The sequence below is a fragment of the Gossypium arboreum genome, chromosome 11 (assembly GCF_025698485.1).
Source record: "Gossypium arboreum isolate Shixiya-1 chromosome 11, ASM2569848v2, whole genome shotgun sequence".
Classification (NCBI taxonomy): Eukaryota; Viridiplantae; Streptophyta; class Magnoliopsida; order Malvales; family Malvaceae; genus Gossypium; species Gossypium arboreum.
This window is the reverse complement of record NC_069080.1, coordinates 5098040-5115826: the sequence shown is the minus strand read 5'-3', so window position 1 is coordinate 5115826 and position 17787 is coordinate 5098040. Positions and strand designations below refer to the sequence as shown.

Here is a 17787-nt window from a genome sequence, read left to right as displayed (position 1 = left end):
TCTTTATATATTAAATCAAAAAGTAAAATGATCATTCTGTTAAACATTCTGTGACGATGTTGATAAAGTAACCATCTAATGAAAATAGAGTCAAACTTAACACAAATAGGAATATGAATATAGGCACTACAATGGCGTGAGTACGAGGAATTTTAAGAGATTATTGGGGCAGATTTGTATAGGGATGCAATAGGAGTGCTCGTATATGCATAATGATACAAGCGAAGCTTTGAGGTACTTTCAATGGTTTAACTTTTGGCTTGGAATTGTTGGCAGACGTGTTCAAACTTTGATTAAAACTAAATTAATCGATCTAATTAGGTTGAAAATTGGTTAAAGATTTTTTTAGAATTTCGATTAATAATTAATTTGATTTGAGATAGGATAATTAACTAAATTAATCAAACTTAATAAATAAGATTATATATTATAGTATTATATTTTTTTGGAATTTAGTTTTTTTAATAAAATAGAGCTAACCGATATTTATTAACAATCTTATTAAAAAAGAAACAATAAAATTCATAATAATTAAACAAATTTTAATACGAGAAAAAAAGAAAAAGAAAAAGAAAAAGAGAAATCGACATATCTCGTAAATATGAAGCGCTTTCTAGCGCGTGAATGGAACGTTCCTGCTTCAAGTTTCTCTGTTTAATCGATCCGTATCAAACAACATGAAATACAAGTTAAAATCAGTCCCTCCGAAAATCAAATCTGGATCCCTACTTTAGCTAATTTCTTTTGTTTTATCTTTCTAATCATCCTATAAACCCCACTAAAAACAACGATTTATATATATATTTTAGAAAAATATAGTTTTAAACCCAAGTTTAATCAACTGAGATTTGGAAGCTCTAAACTGAAATTTAAAGAGAAATCCACTTATTGTCTCTCGATTTAAATATACCCATTCAAAGAAGGTCTATTTTGTTAGATCCAATTTGATTCAGAATGATGAGTTTCGTGATCCTGGATTCGGGTGTAGATCTTGGGTGGATTTTGGTCTGAGATGGATGTTAGTTCGAAATATTGGGTACCCATTTCAAGAAATTGTTCCTCTCCTTTGAATTTGTGCCTTCTTTTATGGGATTTTATTAGTGTTGCCATCGTTTGTAGAGTTGAGTTAGGCTAGGTTTTTTCTTTTTCGGTTGTGACAAAAAAAAAAACAGAAAAAAATGTTTCGGAGGGAACGTGAAAGGGAATTCAAAGAGTTTAATGGAGGACCTCCTTGTGGGCAAGTCAGAGTTCTTGTTGTTGGTGATTCAGGTATCGAATTTTACTTCTTTTTATTAATCAGTGAATTTTTGTGTTCATATACTGTGTTTACCTTTGCAAAATTTTCTGCTTGTTGCTTTATGTTTCTCTATACAGAGTAGCTGTTTAGGGTGTCTGCTGAGTTTGTATGCTATAAAATTATTATAATTGAATTAACAAATGCTTTTGTTTGCACATCAAGATCTCTACCCATACATTATCCCACCCTCAATATTTGACCTAAGATTACACATTGAGTGGCCTTATTTGATGTTCTTCAGTAGTTTGTTGATGGCTGTTTTATTGCTTTCTGTACTAGGAGAGCAAACCTTTAAAATGATTCACTGCTTTCATGTTCCTATGCTATTTCCTTTGGATGTTATATTAATTTGTTTTTGACTGCCCGAGAGTTTCCGAAACCGTGTTGTGCCATTATTGAGAAGTATGCAGACTCTTGATCTAATGTTCTAATTTGTTTACTATTTATGCTTAAATATAGAATATGTTTTTCTTTTCAATGTTCTATTAGATGCCGATTTTTTGCTTGAAACCTTAGTCTTTTTTGTCAGGTGTGGGGAAAACTTCTCTTGTTCATCTGATTGTCAAAGGTTTTTCCACTGCTTGTCCTCCTCAAACTATTGGGTGTACAGTTGGTGTGAAGGTAAGATTTAGTACTCCTTTATTGCCTCAAATAAAGTTATTGTTTGAGTTCATTTACCAATTAGTCACTACAATCTCTACACAGCATACCAAATATGGTAGTCCTGGTAGCTCATCAAGTAGCTTGAAAGGGGATGCTGAGAGAGATTTCTTCATTGAACTTTGGGACGTGTCAGGACACGAGCGATACAAAGATTGCCGATCTCTTTTCTATTCTCAAATTAATGGTGAGTTCTTAAGTCTCTTTTCTTGAGCAAATACCTTAAGTTCATGATAATTGTTGGTACGGGAATTTTCTAAACCTTAGTTTGTAAGTTTTGTAATGCTTCAGCTTCCCATTATAGCCTTTTGTAATTACTGCAAACTCTGTGACCTGTAATTTTTTCTCACGGTTCCACCATTAATTTTTTGTGCAGGTGTTATTTTTGTACACGATCTTTCCCAAAGGAGAACAAAAACAAGCTTGCAGCAGTGGGCATCTGAGATTGCAACAACTGGGACATTTTCGGCTCCTCTAAGCTCTGGAGGCCCCGGGGGACTTCCTGTCCCATATATTGTTATTGGTAACAAAGCTGATATTGCTGCTAAAGAGGGTACAAGAGGTAGCAGTGGGAATCTGGTTGATGTAGCTCGTCAGTGGGTTGAGAAGCAGGGTTTGCTTCCATCTAGTGAGGAACTCCCATTGACCGAGAGTTTTCCTGGTAGTGGCAGCCTTATTGCAGTAAGCATTTTAACTTTCGCATTGACTTGCTTATATGCCGGTTAGAGTAATAATTTCATATTTTATTCTCTTTTATATATTTGCAGATATTTGTGTGGGAAACTTGGTGTTTCGTTGAATTGATCTATTTTAATGTAGAGTTGTACTTGCAATAAGATTAGAATTAGAACTCTGTTGACAACATATTGGTTTTAAATTTAAAATACGGGAAATGGTACACTTCAGTTCAATAAGATTAGAACCCTGTGGACAACATTTTGGTTTGAAGTATGGGAAATGATACATTAAATTACCTTTTGTGCTTTTTTGTTAATTTTCTTTTTCTTTTTCTTTTTGTTTTTTTTTGTATAAGAAACACAAATAAAATTTTGTTCTCGAGCCCAAATTCTTTTCATGGAAATTCTCTTTTTCGGAAGATATTTTACTTCACGAAGTTGTTTTTTGCAAGCTGAAAAGATATAAGATGGCACCCTTGCTGGTTAACCTTTAAATCAATCACAATTCACTGTCTAAAACATTAGTGAAACATTGGGGTTGGCAGAGGTCTGATATTCTTGACTAGCCTGTCAAACCTGATTTAACGATGTTAGTTTTGGCTTTCGGTAAACGAAGATGTCTAACACTTTACTCAATTTCTACAGGCTGCCAAAGAAGCAAGATATGACAAGGAAGGTTTAATGAAATTTTTTCGTATGGTATTATCGTCCTCTTTTCTTATTTGTGTTGCGTTCTAGCTCTTATTTTCTTGGGGGTTTACTGTTGTTAAACTTCTACGGTACTTGTTTCAGTTGATCAAGAGACGGTATTTTTCAGATGATTTATCGACCCCGAATACATGGTCCATATCTCCTGCTCTGAGGACTTCTCAATGTCTGGATGAATATTCTGATGATGATCATCAGTTGTACAGGCGTACAAGGTAAGTCTGGCTGTCACCATCATTCTTCTCTCCGTCCTTCCCCTAGTTTGCAGATGAAAATTCTGTTGTTTGCTCCGGTTGTTTGCAGTTTGAGCGGTGACCCTTACAAGTACAACATGCTTCCTCCCTTACCTGCACAACGCAACCTTACTCCACCTCCCACGCTTTACCCTCAACAGCCGGTTTCAGTGACTGAGAATTACAGCATCCCACGATTCTCCTTTACCGGTTCCCAAGAAATCAACAGCAGCACCAGATCGAAGCGTGCGGATATTAATGTCTGATGTAATATCGTGTCCGGTGTTTGCTACAAGACAATCACTATTGCTGGGAGGTTAAAATATTGTGTGTTGGCCATATTATGCTTTCCTCCATAATTTTTTTTACCTTTATGCTTGTATAACTGGCATGCCGATTCTTTTATATCCCCAGGGCCTCCCCCAAAAGATCATTTTTTGTTTCACACGGCCTCCGTTTTTGGGGTTTTTTTTTTTTTTATAACAGTTTTACTGGTTGTATAATTATTAATTGTTTACCCCAAAGCCAAAATATAGGTGATGCATTTCAATCAAACCTTTTTTTTTCTTTATTTTCCGCCTTGTTTCATTTTGGGTTGGAGATAAATAGTTAAATATGTAAAATTCGAACTTTAGTTCAATTAATTTAAATTTATAAAAATGATCATAATAATAGATACTCATAATAAGTTCATAATTGAGCAGAGAAAGGAACGCCTGCATAATCTTCAATCCTTCTCGCTTAATCATCTGTACGAATTTTAATCATTGTGTTAGTACTATAACATTATATATATGCTATGACATTAAAAAATAGCTTAAAGATGGGCAAAAGAAAAATAAAACTTGGTTAAAAATCTGGAATTAGATAAAATAAAAACTTCAAAATTTTCCTTAAAATTAATTAAAGCATACATGTATAACTTTTTAAAATATTGCACTGTTAAAAAGTATTCTTTGCATTTTTTTCACAATTTGTACTCCTTTTGTAAAAAATTAAAATTAAGCTTACATTGTGATATGTATAATCTATTAATTATTATCAATTTGCACTGTTAAATTGTTCAAATTTTTCACTTAATAGTTAACTTAATAAGAATCCGCATTTTTAACTTAAATACTCTAAAATTTTAAAATTTTAAAATATTATTAATTTCTAAGAAAAATTAAAACAATTCACTCGTTTGTTTGAACATTTGAGTAATAACAGTAACAGCAATAATGATAAATGAATGAAAGAATAAATAAATAAATATTAAGAAAACACTAAAAACAAGCATTTCCGAAGTGGAAAGCGAAAGCATAGCTCCAAAGGTCAGCCCCAAATCTAAAACCCTAACATTAAAAAAAAAGTTTTACTTTCCCCTCTTTTTTACTTTCTTTTTATAGAAATTAAACCTGTAGAACTAACAGCGTCATTTTGTGTATGTTATTTGTGATCTGATCTGTAACTCGGAATAAGTATTCCTCTTTTCTGTTTTTCTTCCTCATTCAATTTCCGAATTTTAACTTAAAAATGATCAAATTTCATCAATTTTTGAAATATATATTAACTGATCTGTCACCAGATTTTCTGGTGTTTTATCTATTAAACCGATTTCTTCATGGTTTAGGGTTTAGGCTTACATCAAACTGCTGGCCGTAAGTAATTGTCATTTATTTATCTTTAAATGTCCTTTTTTGTAGGTTGTTTCTTGCTAGTTGTTATGTTGCTTTGATTTTTTCTTATTGAAATATTTGTGATATAATCTCGAATTTTCTTCAAAATAAATTGGAGAAATTTTTAAAAAAAATCTAACATATAATACTTGTACAAGAAGTCGAGCAACATAAATTTCTCGTTATAATTCATAAATTTGATTGCTTTGGCCACTTGAATGTTTAATTATGCGTTAACAGTGAAGTTGAATTTAGCTAAATTTAGTATATCTGCTAGATGTGGAGTTAAGGAGTGAATAAAGGTTGTTCATGTATTTAGTTTTCCTATTTTTTTAGAGTGCAGAAAACTAAGTAGGGAAACAGAAATCCGGCTTGCGTAATTTGGGATGGCGGATGTGTGGTGGACCCTTCTCGGGGCTGCTATCCCGGCAGTTATCGCAGGGCAAGTTTTTAGATTGAGGAAAAAGCATGCCGAAGAACAGAGAATTAAGAGTGCCAGGGGAAGGGAGAAGAGCTCGGATGACATTTTCATTTGCGAGAGAGTCTGCACGTCAAAGAGAATGTTGAAAAAGGTCGGGGCATTTTCAAAGGATCCGATCCCTGACACTTGTGTAACTGTTTGCGGTGTGTCCGAGCTCGATGCTTGCTCCGATGCTTGCGCTCGTACCGTTTGTGTCAACCAACATCAGGTACCTAACTGGAATGATATTTGCCTTAGAAGGTGTCAAAGTGAATGCCTTAGGTTATCTGCATCTCATTCTCCTTAGTGTAGTTTCGATTACCTTATGTTTAGGACACTACATTCTACTTTTCTCTCATAATCTATGTCGCTTCGACTTTATCTGATGCTCGTGTTTAACACATATCCGAATATCGGGTTTTGCCTCGTCCTGCATAATGTTGTCAATGACTCTTAAATGCTTATTTGCAATTGGAAATGAAAATTATGCTTAGGTCATTGATAGGGGTGAGCAAAACATCGAGTACCAAACAAACAGGTCAAACAGATCGAAATTGATCAATTTGGTTGGTTTTGATTTTGTTCAGATAGATAGTTCAGTTTTAATGTGTTTATTTGGTTGATTGTGAGTTCTTTTTTCAAAACAAATCAATAGAATAAAACAACATTTAATTTAGAAAAATGAATAAATTATATTCTTTTTTATATTTAAACGTATCCATATTCAATTAAAGTTTTCAAACCCAACCTAATGTCAGTGAGAAAACTAAAATACCTAAGAAAACATACCAAGTTTGGTTCAGTTAATTCAGTTTTTCATGAATATTTTGGTTAATTCGATTAGTTTTGAAGAACTTATACTTGAGATTGTCCTACATTCTTCAGTAGCTAGATGTGAGTGATGATTTCGATTTAGGAGAATATTTGAACGGAGTTGAGTTGGACTATAAAATTGAATCAAATCAAGATGAATAAATCACGAATCTTGATCTTGAATTCGATATTTTATAAGATGACAAAAGGATCTTGAATTCGATATTTTATAAGATGACAAAAGGATTGACAAGGGAATCAAGAATGCATGTTTCATCAAAGATAGAGAAAGAGTGTTTATTATTAAGAAATTCACTTAACAAAAATTATAATTTACTTAAAAACGTTAAACTCACCTAAATTACTTTACTATACGGTAGGGAAGATAAATGGAAATTTTAACAAAAAAATGTTTTAAATAATAAAAGTTAAAACTATTTTCTCTAAAGGTCTTGTTTGATTTTAAATTTCTAAAATGAATTTTAATTAAAAGTATGTTTTGGAGCCGAAAAAACAAAATTTTTAGTTTTTTCCTTTTTTGGGTTTTATTTTTATCTGTAAAAATATCATAAAAGCTTTTTAGTAACAGTGAAAATGCGTGTACAAGTCTAAAGCTCATCATGAGATTGAGAGACTGTGTTCTTTTTCTTCTTGACCTTATCAGCAGTCTTTTGAACAACTTTTGCAGCTGATTTGGCAGTTCCTTTAATTGCTGCTTCTCCTGTTCTAATGCTCTTCTTCACTGCTTCTTTCATATTTTCTCGCACACTCTCTGATTCCTTTCCTTCTATTGTGTCTCTCCTTCTAAAACTGCCCATCACAATCGGTAAAATAATCATTTAAAAACACACAATATCATAATTTTTTTTTTAAAAGATGGCTATGATAAATGGTGAATGTAAAGTTGAATCTAAATCTGGTAATATTTTTTGGTTTCGTGTTTGATCAACATTTATTAAAATTTAAATATATTTAAAGTAAATTCTAATATTAAGTAACATTAAAATTAAATATATTTTATATTAAAAAAACTAATATTGAACTAAGTGATAAAATGTTAAGAAAGACTATTCGATGCATTATTATTAATGGAATAAATAGTGTTCAAATTGTGACAAAAAATGTAATAAAAATATTAAATATTAAAATAAAATTTACATGTTTTGATTCTCAATTTAACTCATAGATTCAATCCAAATTTTGTACAAATCATGTTAAATAATGTAAATTCAGAAAATAAATGAATTTAAATGTTATAATATTTATACGCAACAAATTTAAAAGAAATATAAATATAAATTTAGATATCTATTATTTGAATTCACTATACAAATCAATTTTATTTGTGGATATTGAATTTGAATATTTAACATATTCAAATAATCAATAAATAATATTATTTAATTCAAATTCTGATAGTAACACTCGATTCTAATAATATGGTTTGAATCTAAAAATATTTATGTAAAGTCAGACTCGCTGTGAGAATAAAAATAAAATATTAAAGAGAAGGAAATCTTACTCAAGATTTGGAGGGGCGAAGTGCAACTGGAATTGATAGATAACAGATTTGAAGTTTTGCCAAAAAGATAGATGAGATCTCTTGAACAAATCAATGGAGGTTGATAATAATTGAAAGAAAGATAGTTTCTGATCTTCGTTGTTGAACTGCAGCTGCACTCTTTCGCAAACTACTGATAATATTTGGTGCCAAAAAACGATGATCCAGAGAAGAACCAAAGTAGAGCTTCTTCTGCAGCGTGATTTGTTCATCATTCTTCAATTTCTAAACAACTTACTTTTTAAAAAAATGAAAAAAAAAGGAAAGGAAAAATGGTTTTGGTTTCAAGTATGTGCACGTTCTTCACTAAAAATAAAATGTTTCGTGGAGCTACTAACTAGCTTGTAGGTATTGCGCTTTCCCTTTCTGAATATTTCAAACCCTTTCCGAATGAATACGAGTAAATTTTTTTTTTTACATATTTTACTAATTGAATTAAAGAAACGCATTGAGGATTTTTATAATTGTGTATAGTTTATACATGACAATTTTAATCTTAAATAAGTAATAAATATTAATAATTAATAAGATTATAAAAATGTTGAGAGCTAAAATTTATATATTACTTTTATTAGTGGTCCAAAAAGAAAACATAATTTTACTTATAAAGTGAAAAAAAACTCATTTTTATTTAAAATAGTTTATAACCTTGTGCTAAATATCTTGTTTCAATTTATTTTTCAAATAAATTTAAATGATTAAAATCTAATCGGGCAATCTTTTCGTAGCTGAGATGAATTGGAGTGAACCTGTCACCTCAGCTATTAATGCATATTCGTCCATTTTTCCACTGAAGAGATATCCAAAAAAATTTTCAGTTGAAGTTTCGATTTTTATTTTCTATTAAGAACCATTTGAATGAGAAAGATTAAAAAATTATATTAGAAAATAGAAGAACGGCCTAATGTAGTAAATCCCGATAAATTTAACCTTAACTAGACTAAAATGTGAAAGATTAAAAAAAAAAAGAAAAAGAAAAAAGAAGCAAAGTGAAAATGGATAAACAGGAATAATTTCTGTACGAGGTGTCACTATCCTGTCCAAAAATTGAATTATCTATTGGATTTGAATCCAACAAGATCTACAGATAGATGTACTTAGGGGTTGAAATGAAATGAAATTATTATAGTGACTAATGCCATTTCTCTCATAACTTAGAAAAGATGAAAATTTCCAACTAGTTCTATAGTATTTTAGTAGTGTATCGCAACAAAGCAAAAGGGGAACGAGATAATCAGATCACAAGAGCTTGACAACAAAATGGCTTTTAATTACACATTCAAGCTGTCACGTTTTTCACCTAATTTCCAGCTCCACAACCTAAATGGCAGCAGCTTACAATGTTGAGCAATATGATTCATGGGATTCCTAAAACAAGAAGGCATAAATTCCAATATCCTCAAATCACACTTTCTTGATAATCTGAACAACATCTTCATCCTCAAGTTCATGATCCTGGGACAATATCCAACAAAAATTGCCCACATGAATATGGATTGCCAAGTCTAAGAAACCAGGAGCAAAGTGGTGGCGTATGTTATAGCTCTGTTTAAATAAGAGAAATCAGAACAAACCTTGCCAACTCTTTGAGGCTTGTGTTTTACGCTTGATCCCCATACAAGTGCACTGTAAACATTTGGCCAGATTAACAACTTAATCACTGGAATTTTGAAAATTAGATTCTAAATATGGTAAAAAAAGAGAGTAAATAATTGCTAAATCTTAGGGCAGATTTCTAAAACACATTGCCGCTACAAAGTATGCAAGTAAAAGAAAATGCTATGACTTGACGCCATACTGCATTAAAGTTTTGGAAAGGATACTTACTACTTAAATTGTTTAAGCATGTCTTTATGAATTCGAGTGCAGAAGTCCTCAACTGTCCTTCTCTTCGATGACAGGATAACAGGATCTTCATAGTCTGGGTTCATCCCTTTTGGTTTTGTGTATATGCGAGTTAAATTAAGATACTCCCATATCTTATCCAGGAGACCATCGAGGTTCCACTCCAGGTGAGCACTTCACAGTAGTTGGAAAAAAGAAATTATAAAAAATTATCAATGAACAGGAAAACATAGTTGCTGCAAATCAATCCTAACAAGGAATCCAATAAGACTAAAGGTGACACGAGTTTGGAGAACAATCAGAAACCAATCATAGGCTAGTAGTATTAGCTCAAACGTCAGGAACTACAGCCATAATAATCAGCGTTAGATGCCACCCAACTCCAGCTCATCTTATCCCAAAAAGCTACCCCAGGCATTGCAATCATCTTTTGAAGGTTTTCAACTGAAAACAAATTTGATGGTTTTGTTTAATCAAAACAAGGTTTGTTCCCATCTCCTAAGTGCTTGCTATAAAACACTTTAACGCGTCTCTGGAATAACTATTATTTGAAGTCAATCACAAAGACAATTGCATCTTAGAACAAAAATACTTCGATGTAGTAGATCCCAATACTATCATGACTTTGAACGAAATGTGATAGCAAAAGGACAGTCAGACAATTTCCCAAAGGATTAGGGGGAAATTACCTGATTGGGCAGTAATGAGGAAGTTTATCCAATATTTCCAGCTCTTCAAGTGTAATCTGATCAATCTTGTTCACCACATAGATGCAAGGCATATATATCCTACTGCCTTCAATGACATCTATTAGATCATCAGCAGTTGCATCATACCTTAGAGTGATATCAGCATTGTGAATTCGGTATTCACTACATATTGCCTTTACAGTGTCAAGGTCCAGGTGAGTATTAGTAACAGTGGAGGTGAAATTAATACCACCCTTGTCCTTCTTTCTGAATGTCAAATTAGGTGGTTCCTTGTTCAACCTGCCCCCAACAAAACAAAAATAGTTAGACAGCAGAATAAGCTGAGATACTTTGAAAGCAAGAATGAAGCTAGAAAATGGTACAGAGTTTCAGAAATAAAGTACTGCTACAAATGGGATTTTAAAACCACCATATACATGCAGCTGAAGAACGGTAGCAACAAGGAAATATGGATGCTCCAAGACATATACTACTACATTTCAATTATTAGCAAGAACTGACCCATGTTATACTAAATTCCAAATGAGTCAAAAATCTGATCTGGCCCTATTTTGACATCAACATTATTTATTGAACTAGAAGTCCTTCAAGATAAATTTTAAAATCATCTGTGATCTCCAGATAAAAGTTCTATAGGCATGTATACTTTTTTAAAGTGCCATTGTTATAATTTCCTATTCCTCAATGATCTCCACATTGAAGGACATGTATAGGCAGTAAGTGGCTAATAAACCGAACTTGCTTAGAAAGAAAAAATATATAAAAAATGAGAAAAAAAAAAGCATATGCAAAATAGGCCCGAGAATTATCAAGGTGAAACCACCAGGAGGCAAAAGAAAGGTATGAATGTTACCTTATACCAAAGCCTTCAAGCTCTTTCTCGATAAGACGCTTGTGAGTTATTGGTTTTATTGCATCAAGAACAATTAATATACAATTACATGTCCTGGCAGTGCTGATAACCTGGATAAAATAGCATTTCTTTAAAATACTTGCAACAATGCATAAGCATGAAATGGAAGATCAGAAATCAGCAGCATCTAAACTGAAAAGCAATAATGCTATGGGCCACAACAATTTTCAGAAAATATTTGACATATAATCATACTATTCTCAGACATTCATGACAACATGTACAAATTAGCTCGATGAGATCCCCTCTGCTCAAGTGCATAATCTTTAATGACACTGGCATAGCATTAACATGACAAAAGAACCATTCTAAGTTGCAAAACCAAAATAAATTAATAGCTAGTCATACAAGCAATAGAAGCACTAATAATAATAATAATAAAAAGAATAAAACTAAAATAAATAAACATTAAACCATAGAAATGCAAAATTACCATTCTAAGTTGTAAATCAAAAGTAATTTTAAAGCTAAGCATATAAGCAATGATAGCATAAAATCATCTATCTCAGACAAAACTAATTGTGTTCACCTGTCTCCCTCTACCCTTGCCATCTTTAGCACCCTCGATAATACCCGGAAGATCCAACAACTGCAAATCATAATAACAGAGGGATTAATGAGTTTTTCATATTCAAGAAAAAGGTTATCTAACAAATATCAAGCATCATGATGTCGTAAGAGGGAAAATATATGAGACTTATTATAGTGCCGCATTATGATTTACCACATATTCAATGCAAATAGCATAGCTCTCATGATAGTTAAGGCATCAGATGACAGCAAATACTTGAAAACTAAAGCATAACGAGACACTGATTTAAAAACATTAACTTAAAACTAAAAGGTGCCTATGCAAATCCTGACAAATTCAACTTTATGGAATATCTAAACAGAACTAAGAACTGCGTCTTGCTTTGTGTCATTTTGTACATCACTCTCAACGGTAAAATAGCATGCAAGACAAAAGGGAAACATCAATTATCCAAATACCATGACTAAAATTTAATCAACGAGGAAAACCGCAAAAAAATACATCAATCTTTGTTAAATAAAGAAGTACCTGGATTTTAGCCCCTCTATACATGATCACACCCGGGATACAAGTCAATGTAGTAAATTCATAGGAAGCAACCTATAAACCACAAAAACACAAGTTCATCAGTCTTCAGAACTGCACTATATTCAAGCAAAAGCTTCCAAGGAGAACATGTTATACTCGGCCCTCTTGTCCTCTGATTCCCAACAATAAAAAAGAATTGAGAAAAAAAATTTACGCTAAACATTCTTCTCGGTCAATTAAAACAGCATGAAGAAATACCAACAAAAGCAAACAGACAAAGGAATTTACTAGCAATGTCAACTAAGGAATGGTATGCTATTCAGAATCAGAGAGGTGAGTGTTGGACACAGATGGGTATATTTAGTTATTTATAGGTCTTCCATATGTTTTAAGGATTGGACCTCCACAAATATATCCACCTAACATGTTATGGGCATTGGTAACTCAAGCTCAAGGTACCTGAAGATTCAGAGAACATCGTACTTCACAATTTCAACCATACATAATTTCCCTGTCTTTTATACTAACCCTATTCCCCCTCCAGAAATTTCCATTCTTTAATGTCTTGCCAACGTAGTTTTGGTAGAGAAGAATAGCACCAAATTTCATAAGTCTTGCAAGGCAATAAAAACAGGTTTTCAATACAAAATCAAACTACAGAACTTCTGCTAACAGAAGACACAAGCATATGGGGGCATAGCCCCATCATGACATAAAAAGAAGTCATTCATACCTCTGAAAATGTTCCTGTCAACTTGTTAAGAAGCGTAGATTTCCCCACAGAAGGAAAACCTACTAGACCAACTCTTGCATCTCCACTTTTGGTAACATCAAAACCTTCACCTGCACCTGCACCACCTCCTCCTTTTGATGAAGGTGTAAGGAGTTCTCTTCGTAGCTTTGCAAGTTTGGCCTAACCCAAATGACCAATAAACACATAAATGATTTCAACTGATGAAAATGAAGACCAACAAAAAAGAAAATGCAAATCACGGAGCTTTTAATGCAATGGCATATTCCACAACTGAACCAAAACAAAACTGAACAAAAATTAAAAGCAAATTTTCACCTTGAGCAAGCCCAGATGATGAGCTGTTGCTTTGTTCTTTTGAGTCCTTGCCATCTGAAAAAAAAAAAAATCATAAAACAAAGGACAATATTTAGTTACACTGGAATGCATCGAGCTTTAGCAGTTTATCATGTTTCAAGGACACATTTGCCTTTCAGGAAATAAAGGTTTGAAACTTTTAGAAAACGAAAACAATAAATCTTTCTCATTCAGCAATTCATTCCCATAAAAAAATCTTTAAGATGAATATACATGTAAAAAATAAATATCCGAAGCACAACAAAAAGGATTCAGTTTTGTTTACCATCTTATTAACCAGAAAAACATAAAACTAAATTACAAAATCTGACCCTCAAATATTATCTTCAAGGCATAAAATTTCAAATAAATAAATAAAATAAGAAAATGGAAGCATTCTTAATATTTCCCAGGACACTAAATAGTACGGAAGTTTACCTTGAATTATTCGAAAATATATTCAGAAATTCAACAACTACGAGGCTAATAGAAGCAAAAGTACACAAATAGCATATTAAAAAAGATGCATTTGGTATTATCGGTAATTAAGGGCAGCATAATGGAACCGAGAGATTATCCTATGAACTAAAATCAAAATAATGTGAAAAAAAGTTAAGAAGCAAAGGAAGAAAGAAAACCTCATCTTCGATGTCTTTGATCTTTTGCATGACAGTGGCCATTGTTACAAAATAATAATAGTAATTAAGATGACAATAATCGGACGGCGGCGGTTTGGGGATTGGTTTCGGATACTTTGGGGAGGTGAAGGAGGAGAAGATGAAGAAGCAGCGCTAGAGAAAACGAAATTAATCGGACAATAGGGCTACAGATTCGGAGCTACATAATTGAGCGGCTAATGTTTTGGGTTGGGCTATTTACAGGTATTCCTTGCTGAGTAAATTGGGCTCTCAGCCATGTTCTCCAATTCCCTTTAAACATTTTTTTTCTCAAGCTGATTATTCGTATATTTACATCTTATCTTTTTGTCTTTTAGGATATTTACATCTTATTTATATTATTGATTTTTAAATAATTTTGTAAAATTTATGCCATTTTAACCTTATTTAAAATAATTTTGTGAAAATAGTGGGTATATTTACTCTAATTGTTCAATGTAGTATATTTACTCTAATTGTCTAATATCCAATGTAGTTTTGATAAGGATTGAGTTCAAGTCCCGCTATGAATTATATTAGTTGAACATATATTTATATTGATACTTGCAATTTGTATTCTATTTTGTACTTGTAACTATACTACAACTTAAAAAAAGAAACAATTGAATTCCGTGTGTTGACCTGATAGCTAGGGTGTTCATCGCCCCAAGTGTGGTCTAGACTCGAATTGAGCTAATCGAGTTGCTGGGTTTTACCCTCCTCGAAAAAAAAAACAATTAGATAAGTACTAAATATTCTCTCTTTACTGATCGAGTGAATTAATTAGATGAATTGAATCACCACCAATCGGTCAACCTCTAAAAACACACTAGAAACAAACGTTTCTAACATTTTTACAAATAAGTTCCAACTTCAATAAATTCAACTATAAACAAACATTTACAACTTAAAATTTCTAACATTATATCCAAATCATAATTTGGGAAAGAACATATGATGACAATGATATCACCACTTACATTACATGTGCTACAGACACTCTCACACGGTGGACAGTACTGAAGTTAATAAAACTCCTTTATTTTCAACGGCCACATAAATACATTGATTATAACTGTTATTTCCGAAATGCAAATAAGCTTTTCTAAGCAAAGTAACCTTAGAAGAGAATGTGAACCACCTCGACCATGAGATTGCAATGCCATTTCCATGGAGTTTAACAGCACATCGCTTTAGTGGGATGGCTCAATCCAAAGCTTTGCTGCTTCTGGCATGGCACATTCCTCCTGGTAAAGATGATAGCATCAATATAAAGCATCAACAAAAGAACTAAGAAAGTTGCAACCATGAAAAATATTAACGAGGACATAAGAAAATAGCTTCAAGTTTTTATAAGTTAAATGTTATGTCCAGATAAAAGAGCTAGATAATATACAAGCAAAGTTGGAAACACCCACATAAAGATTCTATAAACAGGTCTGCTTAACTATTTCATGCTTTAGTGATAGAAAATGAAAAGTTTGTTTCCTGATTTATTTATCAGATCCTGATTCCATAAGAATAAGCAAGGAGATTAAGTAGCCGTAAACACCTATAGTATTCCAGCTCTTCATTTTTATTGAAGGATCTATGTAGACACTCGTGCTTCACACGTACTTCCTCCGAATATATGAAAAATTGAGCATACTCATGTAGGACACATACCTATTTCTCGAGTCTGAGTAACAAGGTAAACACTACTCCATGAGACCTTTACCACCTTCTCCATGGAAGTTAGACAATGATTGAGAAAAAGAGAGGCAAAATATCAAATCTGCAATTGTAAAATAGCCTAAGGCCCTTAAGCTATGTTGCTCCGACACTTAATTTTCTTTAACTACCACATGTATGTCAATCGTATGCCAATAATATATCGTACAGAATCAGCTAAAAAAGACCAATGTAAGAGAATTTTTTATATGATAGCATCATCAACAAGAATTGAAGGAGGTTCTTGATGTCCCAATTTGTATCTAACATGGGAGTCTGTTAGTAAAGATCATTGTTTTTCACATAAAGATGAAAATTCAAGATGTTAACAATAGAGTACCAAATTAGAAGGATTCAAAGCAAAAAACTTTACCAGCCAACCGTTTCCATTGAGTATCACAAAGCAACTGCCAAGCAATGAACAATGGAAGCTTCTCTGGGAACCAAAAGAACAACATCAGACCACTCAATGTTCCCCCATAACTCCCCAGCTTCATTTGTCTTCACCTGAATCTCAGCGCATCGAATTTCCGTTTCTTTCCCACCTCCATTCTTTGATTCCCAGACCACCATCAACTTCCCTCCCAAATTCGCCATTGTAGCACCGCATAGAAATTTCGGCAACCCTTTGTCCAACCCTTTCAATTCCTTCCAAGTCCCTTTCTTCACATCATACCCCCTTATATTCCCCAAATAATCATAGCAAAACAAAACCCCATCGATCACGCAAGCTCTCCCTCGCCACCCATTATCCAAATCACTGTCCACCGTTTCCCAATTCCCGCTTTTAACTTCGTAGCAAACCCCGTTTCTATCAGCCATAGCGTAAACTTTTCCATCAATAACAGCGCTCGCATGCATCCATTTGTCCCGGATTTGGATTGGACTTGGAACGGAGTTCCATTTCCCCGTTTTGGGGTCATAAACTTCAGCCCAGTTCTTCGACCTAGCCCAATTATCAACCACGCAACCGCCGATGACGTAAATTTTATCGTCAACGGCTCCGGCAGCGGCGAACTCGCGGGAAACATGCATGTTCGGAGCTGGTTCCCATTTGTGGGTCCGGCAGTCAAGGGACCACACTTGTGGAGAAGGGACGTCTTTAATGGAGCCGCCGAGGACGTAGATTTTGTGGTTGATGGCGGCGAAGGCGGAGCCGACTAAGGAAGGGGAAGGGATAAGAGGGAGGGGGATGAGGGAGTATTTGGGATTTAATGGGTTATTGGGGTTTTGGTAGAGTGTGTAGAAGCGCATGAAGTGGCTGGTGTGGAGGCGGAGCGAGATGTAGAGGAAGTGCTCGGCGCAGCTGAGGAGGGAACGGGCGGCGTAAAGGAGAGGCGAAGAGAGAAGGGATTTCATAGATTTTGAGACTAATGAAAGGGTTGGGTGGTGGCGTCTTGGGACTCGGGCTATGATGTTTAAAGCCACGTCGTCTGGGAGAGATGGTATTAGCCGTGGTGGCTGTGTTGGTTCCGGTGGAGTTGATGGTTTGACGGCGGCGTTGTCGGTGTTGGTGTTAGTGGAGGTGGACATGGTTGATGGATGGGTAGTTGGGGAATTTGTTGGGAGAGGAAGAGTTAGTTAGACAGCGGTGAGTCATTTTAACTGTCACTTATAGATTGGGCCTTGGCCTTTTTTATGTGTACTCTGCTCACTTCATGAACCATTATTTTTGTTTTTACGTTATAAATAAGGCTTAGTATGTCTTTTTTTTCTCTTTTTTTCCTTGGTATGTCTTT

General features: G+C 33.7%; 5 protein-coding genes across 10 annotated transcripts; 2 read left to right on the top strand and 3 right to left on the bottom strand.

The window, feature by feature from the left end:
• The first annotated feature begins 595 nt into the window (after window positions 1–595).
• LOC108477017 (small GTPase LIP1-like) lies at window positions 596–4130 on the top strand. Its single transcript, XM_017779428.2, has 7 exons — window positions 596–1269; window positions 1827–1918; window positions 2003–2144; window positions 2334–2638; window positions 3280–3333; window positions 3427–3557; window positions 3646–4130. The coding sequence occupies exons 1-7, from the start codon at window positions 1179–1181 to the stop codon at window positions 3839–3841; spliced, it is 1011 nt and encodes a 336-aa protein (XP_017634917.1). The 5' UTR covers window positions 596–1178; the 3' UTR covers window positions 3842–4130.
• A 642-nt stretch (window positions 4131–4772) lies between these two features.
• On the top strand, window positions 4773–6191 carry LOC108478287 (uncharacterized protein At5g64816-like). Of its 6 annotated transcripts, none has more exons than XM_017780724.2 (2): window positions 4773–4888; window positions 5570–6191. In XM_017780724.2, exon 2 carries the CDS (start codon window positions 5620–5622, stop codon window positions 5998–6000), a length of 381 nt encoding a protein of 126 aa, XP_017636213.1. In that variant the 5' UTR covers window positions 4773–4888; window positions 5570–5619; the 3' UTR covers window positions 6001–6191. The 6 variants fall into 6 exon arrangements, with proteins under 6 accessions (XP_017636213.1, XP_017636216.1, XP_017636214.1 ...); XM_017780727.2 differs by having other exon boundaries at window positions 4798–4888; window positions 5577–6191; XM_017780725.2 differs by lacking the exon at window positions 4773–4888 and adding an exon at window positions 4898–5035.
• Window positions 6192–7025: 834 nt separating this feature from the next.
• LOC108478838 (uncharacterized) lies at window positions 7026–8440 on the bottom strand. The gene is made up of 2 exons (XM_017781297.2): window positions 8029–8440; window positions 7026–7316 (listed from the first exon to the last, which is right to left on the bottom strand). The coding sequence occupies exons 1-2, from the start codon at window positions 8280–8282 to the stop codon at window positions 7115–7117; spliced, it is 456 nt and encodes a 151-aa protein (XP_017636786.1). The 5' UTR covers window positions 8283–8440; the 3' UTR covers window positions 7026–7114.
• Window positions 8441–9187: 747 nt separating this feature from the next.
• On the bottom strand, window positions 9188–14546 carry LOC108479981 (developmentally-regulated G-protein 3). The gene is made up of 10 exons (XM_017782865.2): window positions 14321–14546; window positions 13665–13718; window positions 13329–13508; window positions 12596–12667; window positions 12065–12124; window positions 11476–11585; window positions 10602–10901; window positions 9895–10086; window positions 9642–9693; window positions 9188–9522 (listed from the first exon to the last, which is right to left on the bottom strand). Exons 1-10 carry the CDS (start codon window positions 14360–14362, stop codon window positions 9472–9474), a joined length of 1113 nt encoding a protein of 370 aa, XP_017638354.1. The 5' UTR covers window positions 14363–14546; the 3' UTR covers window positions 9188–9471.
• Window positions 14547–15189: 643 nt separating this feature from the next.
• Window positions 15190–17735, bottom strand: LOC108479401 (F-box/kelch-repeat protein SKIP6-like). The gene is made up of 2 exons (XM_017781970.2): window positions 16422–17735; window positions 15190–15585 (listed from the first exon to the last, which is right to left on the bottom strand). The coding sequence occupies exon 1, from the start codon at window positions 17579–17581 to the stop codon at window positions 16445–16447; it is 1137 nt and encodes a 378-aa protein (XP_017637459.1). The 5' UTR covers window positions 17582–17735; the 3' UTR covers window positions 15190–15585; window positions 16422–16444.
• Between the last annotated feature and the right edge of the window lie 52 nt (window positions 17736–17787).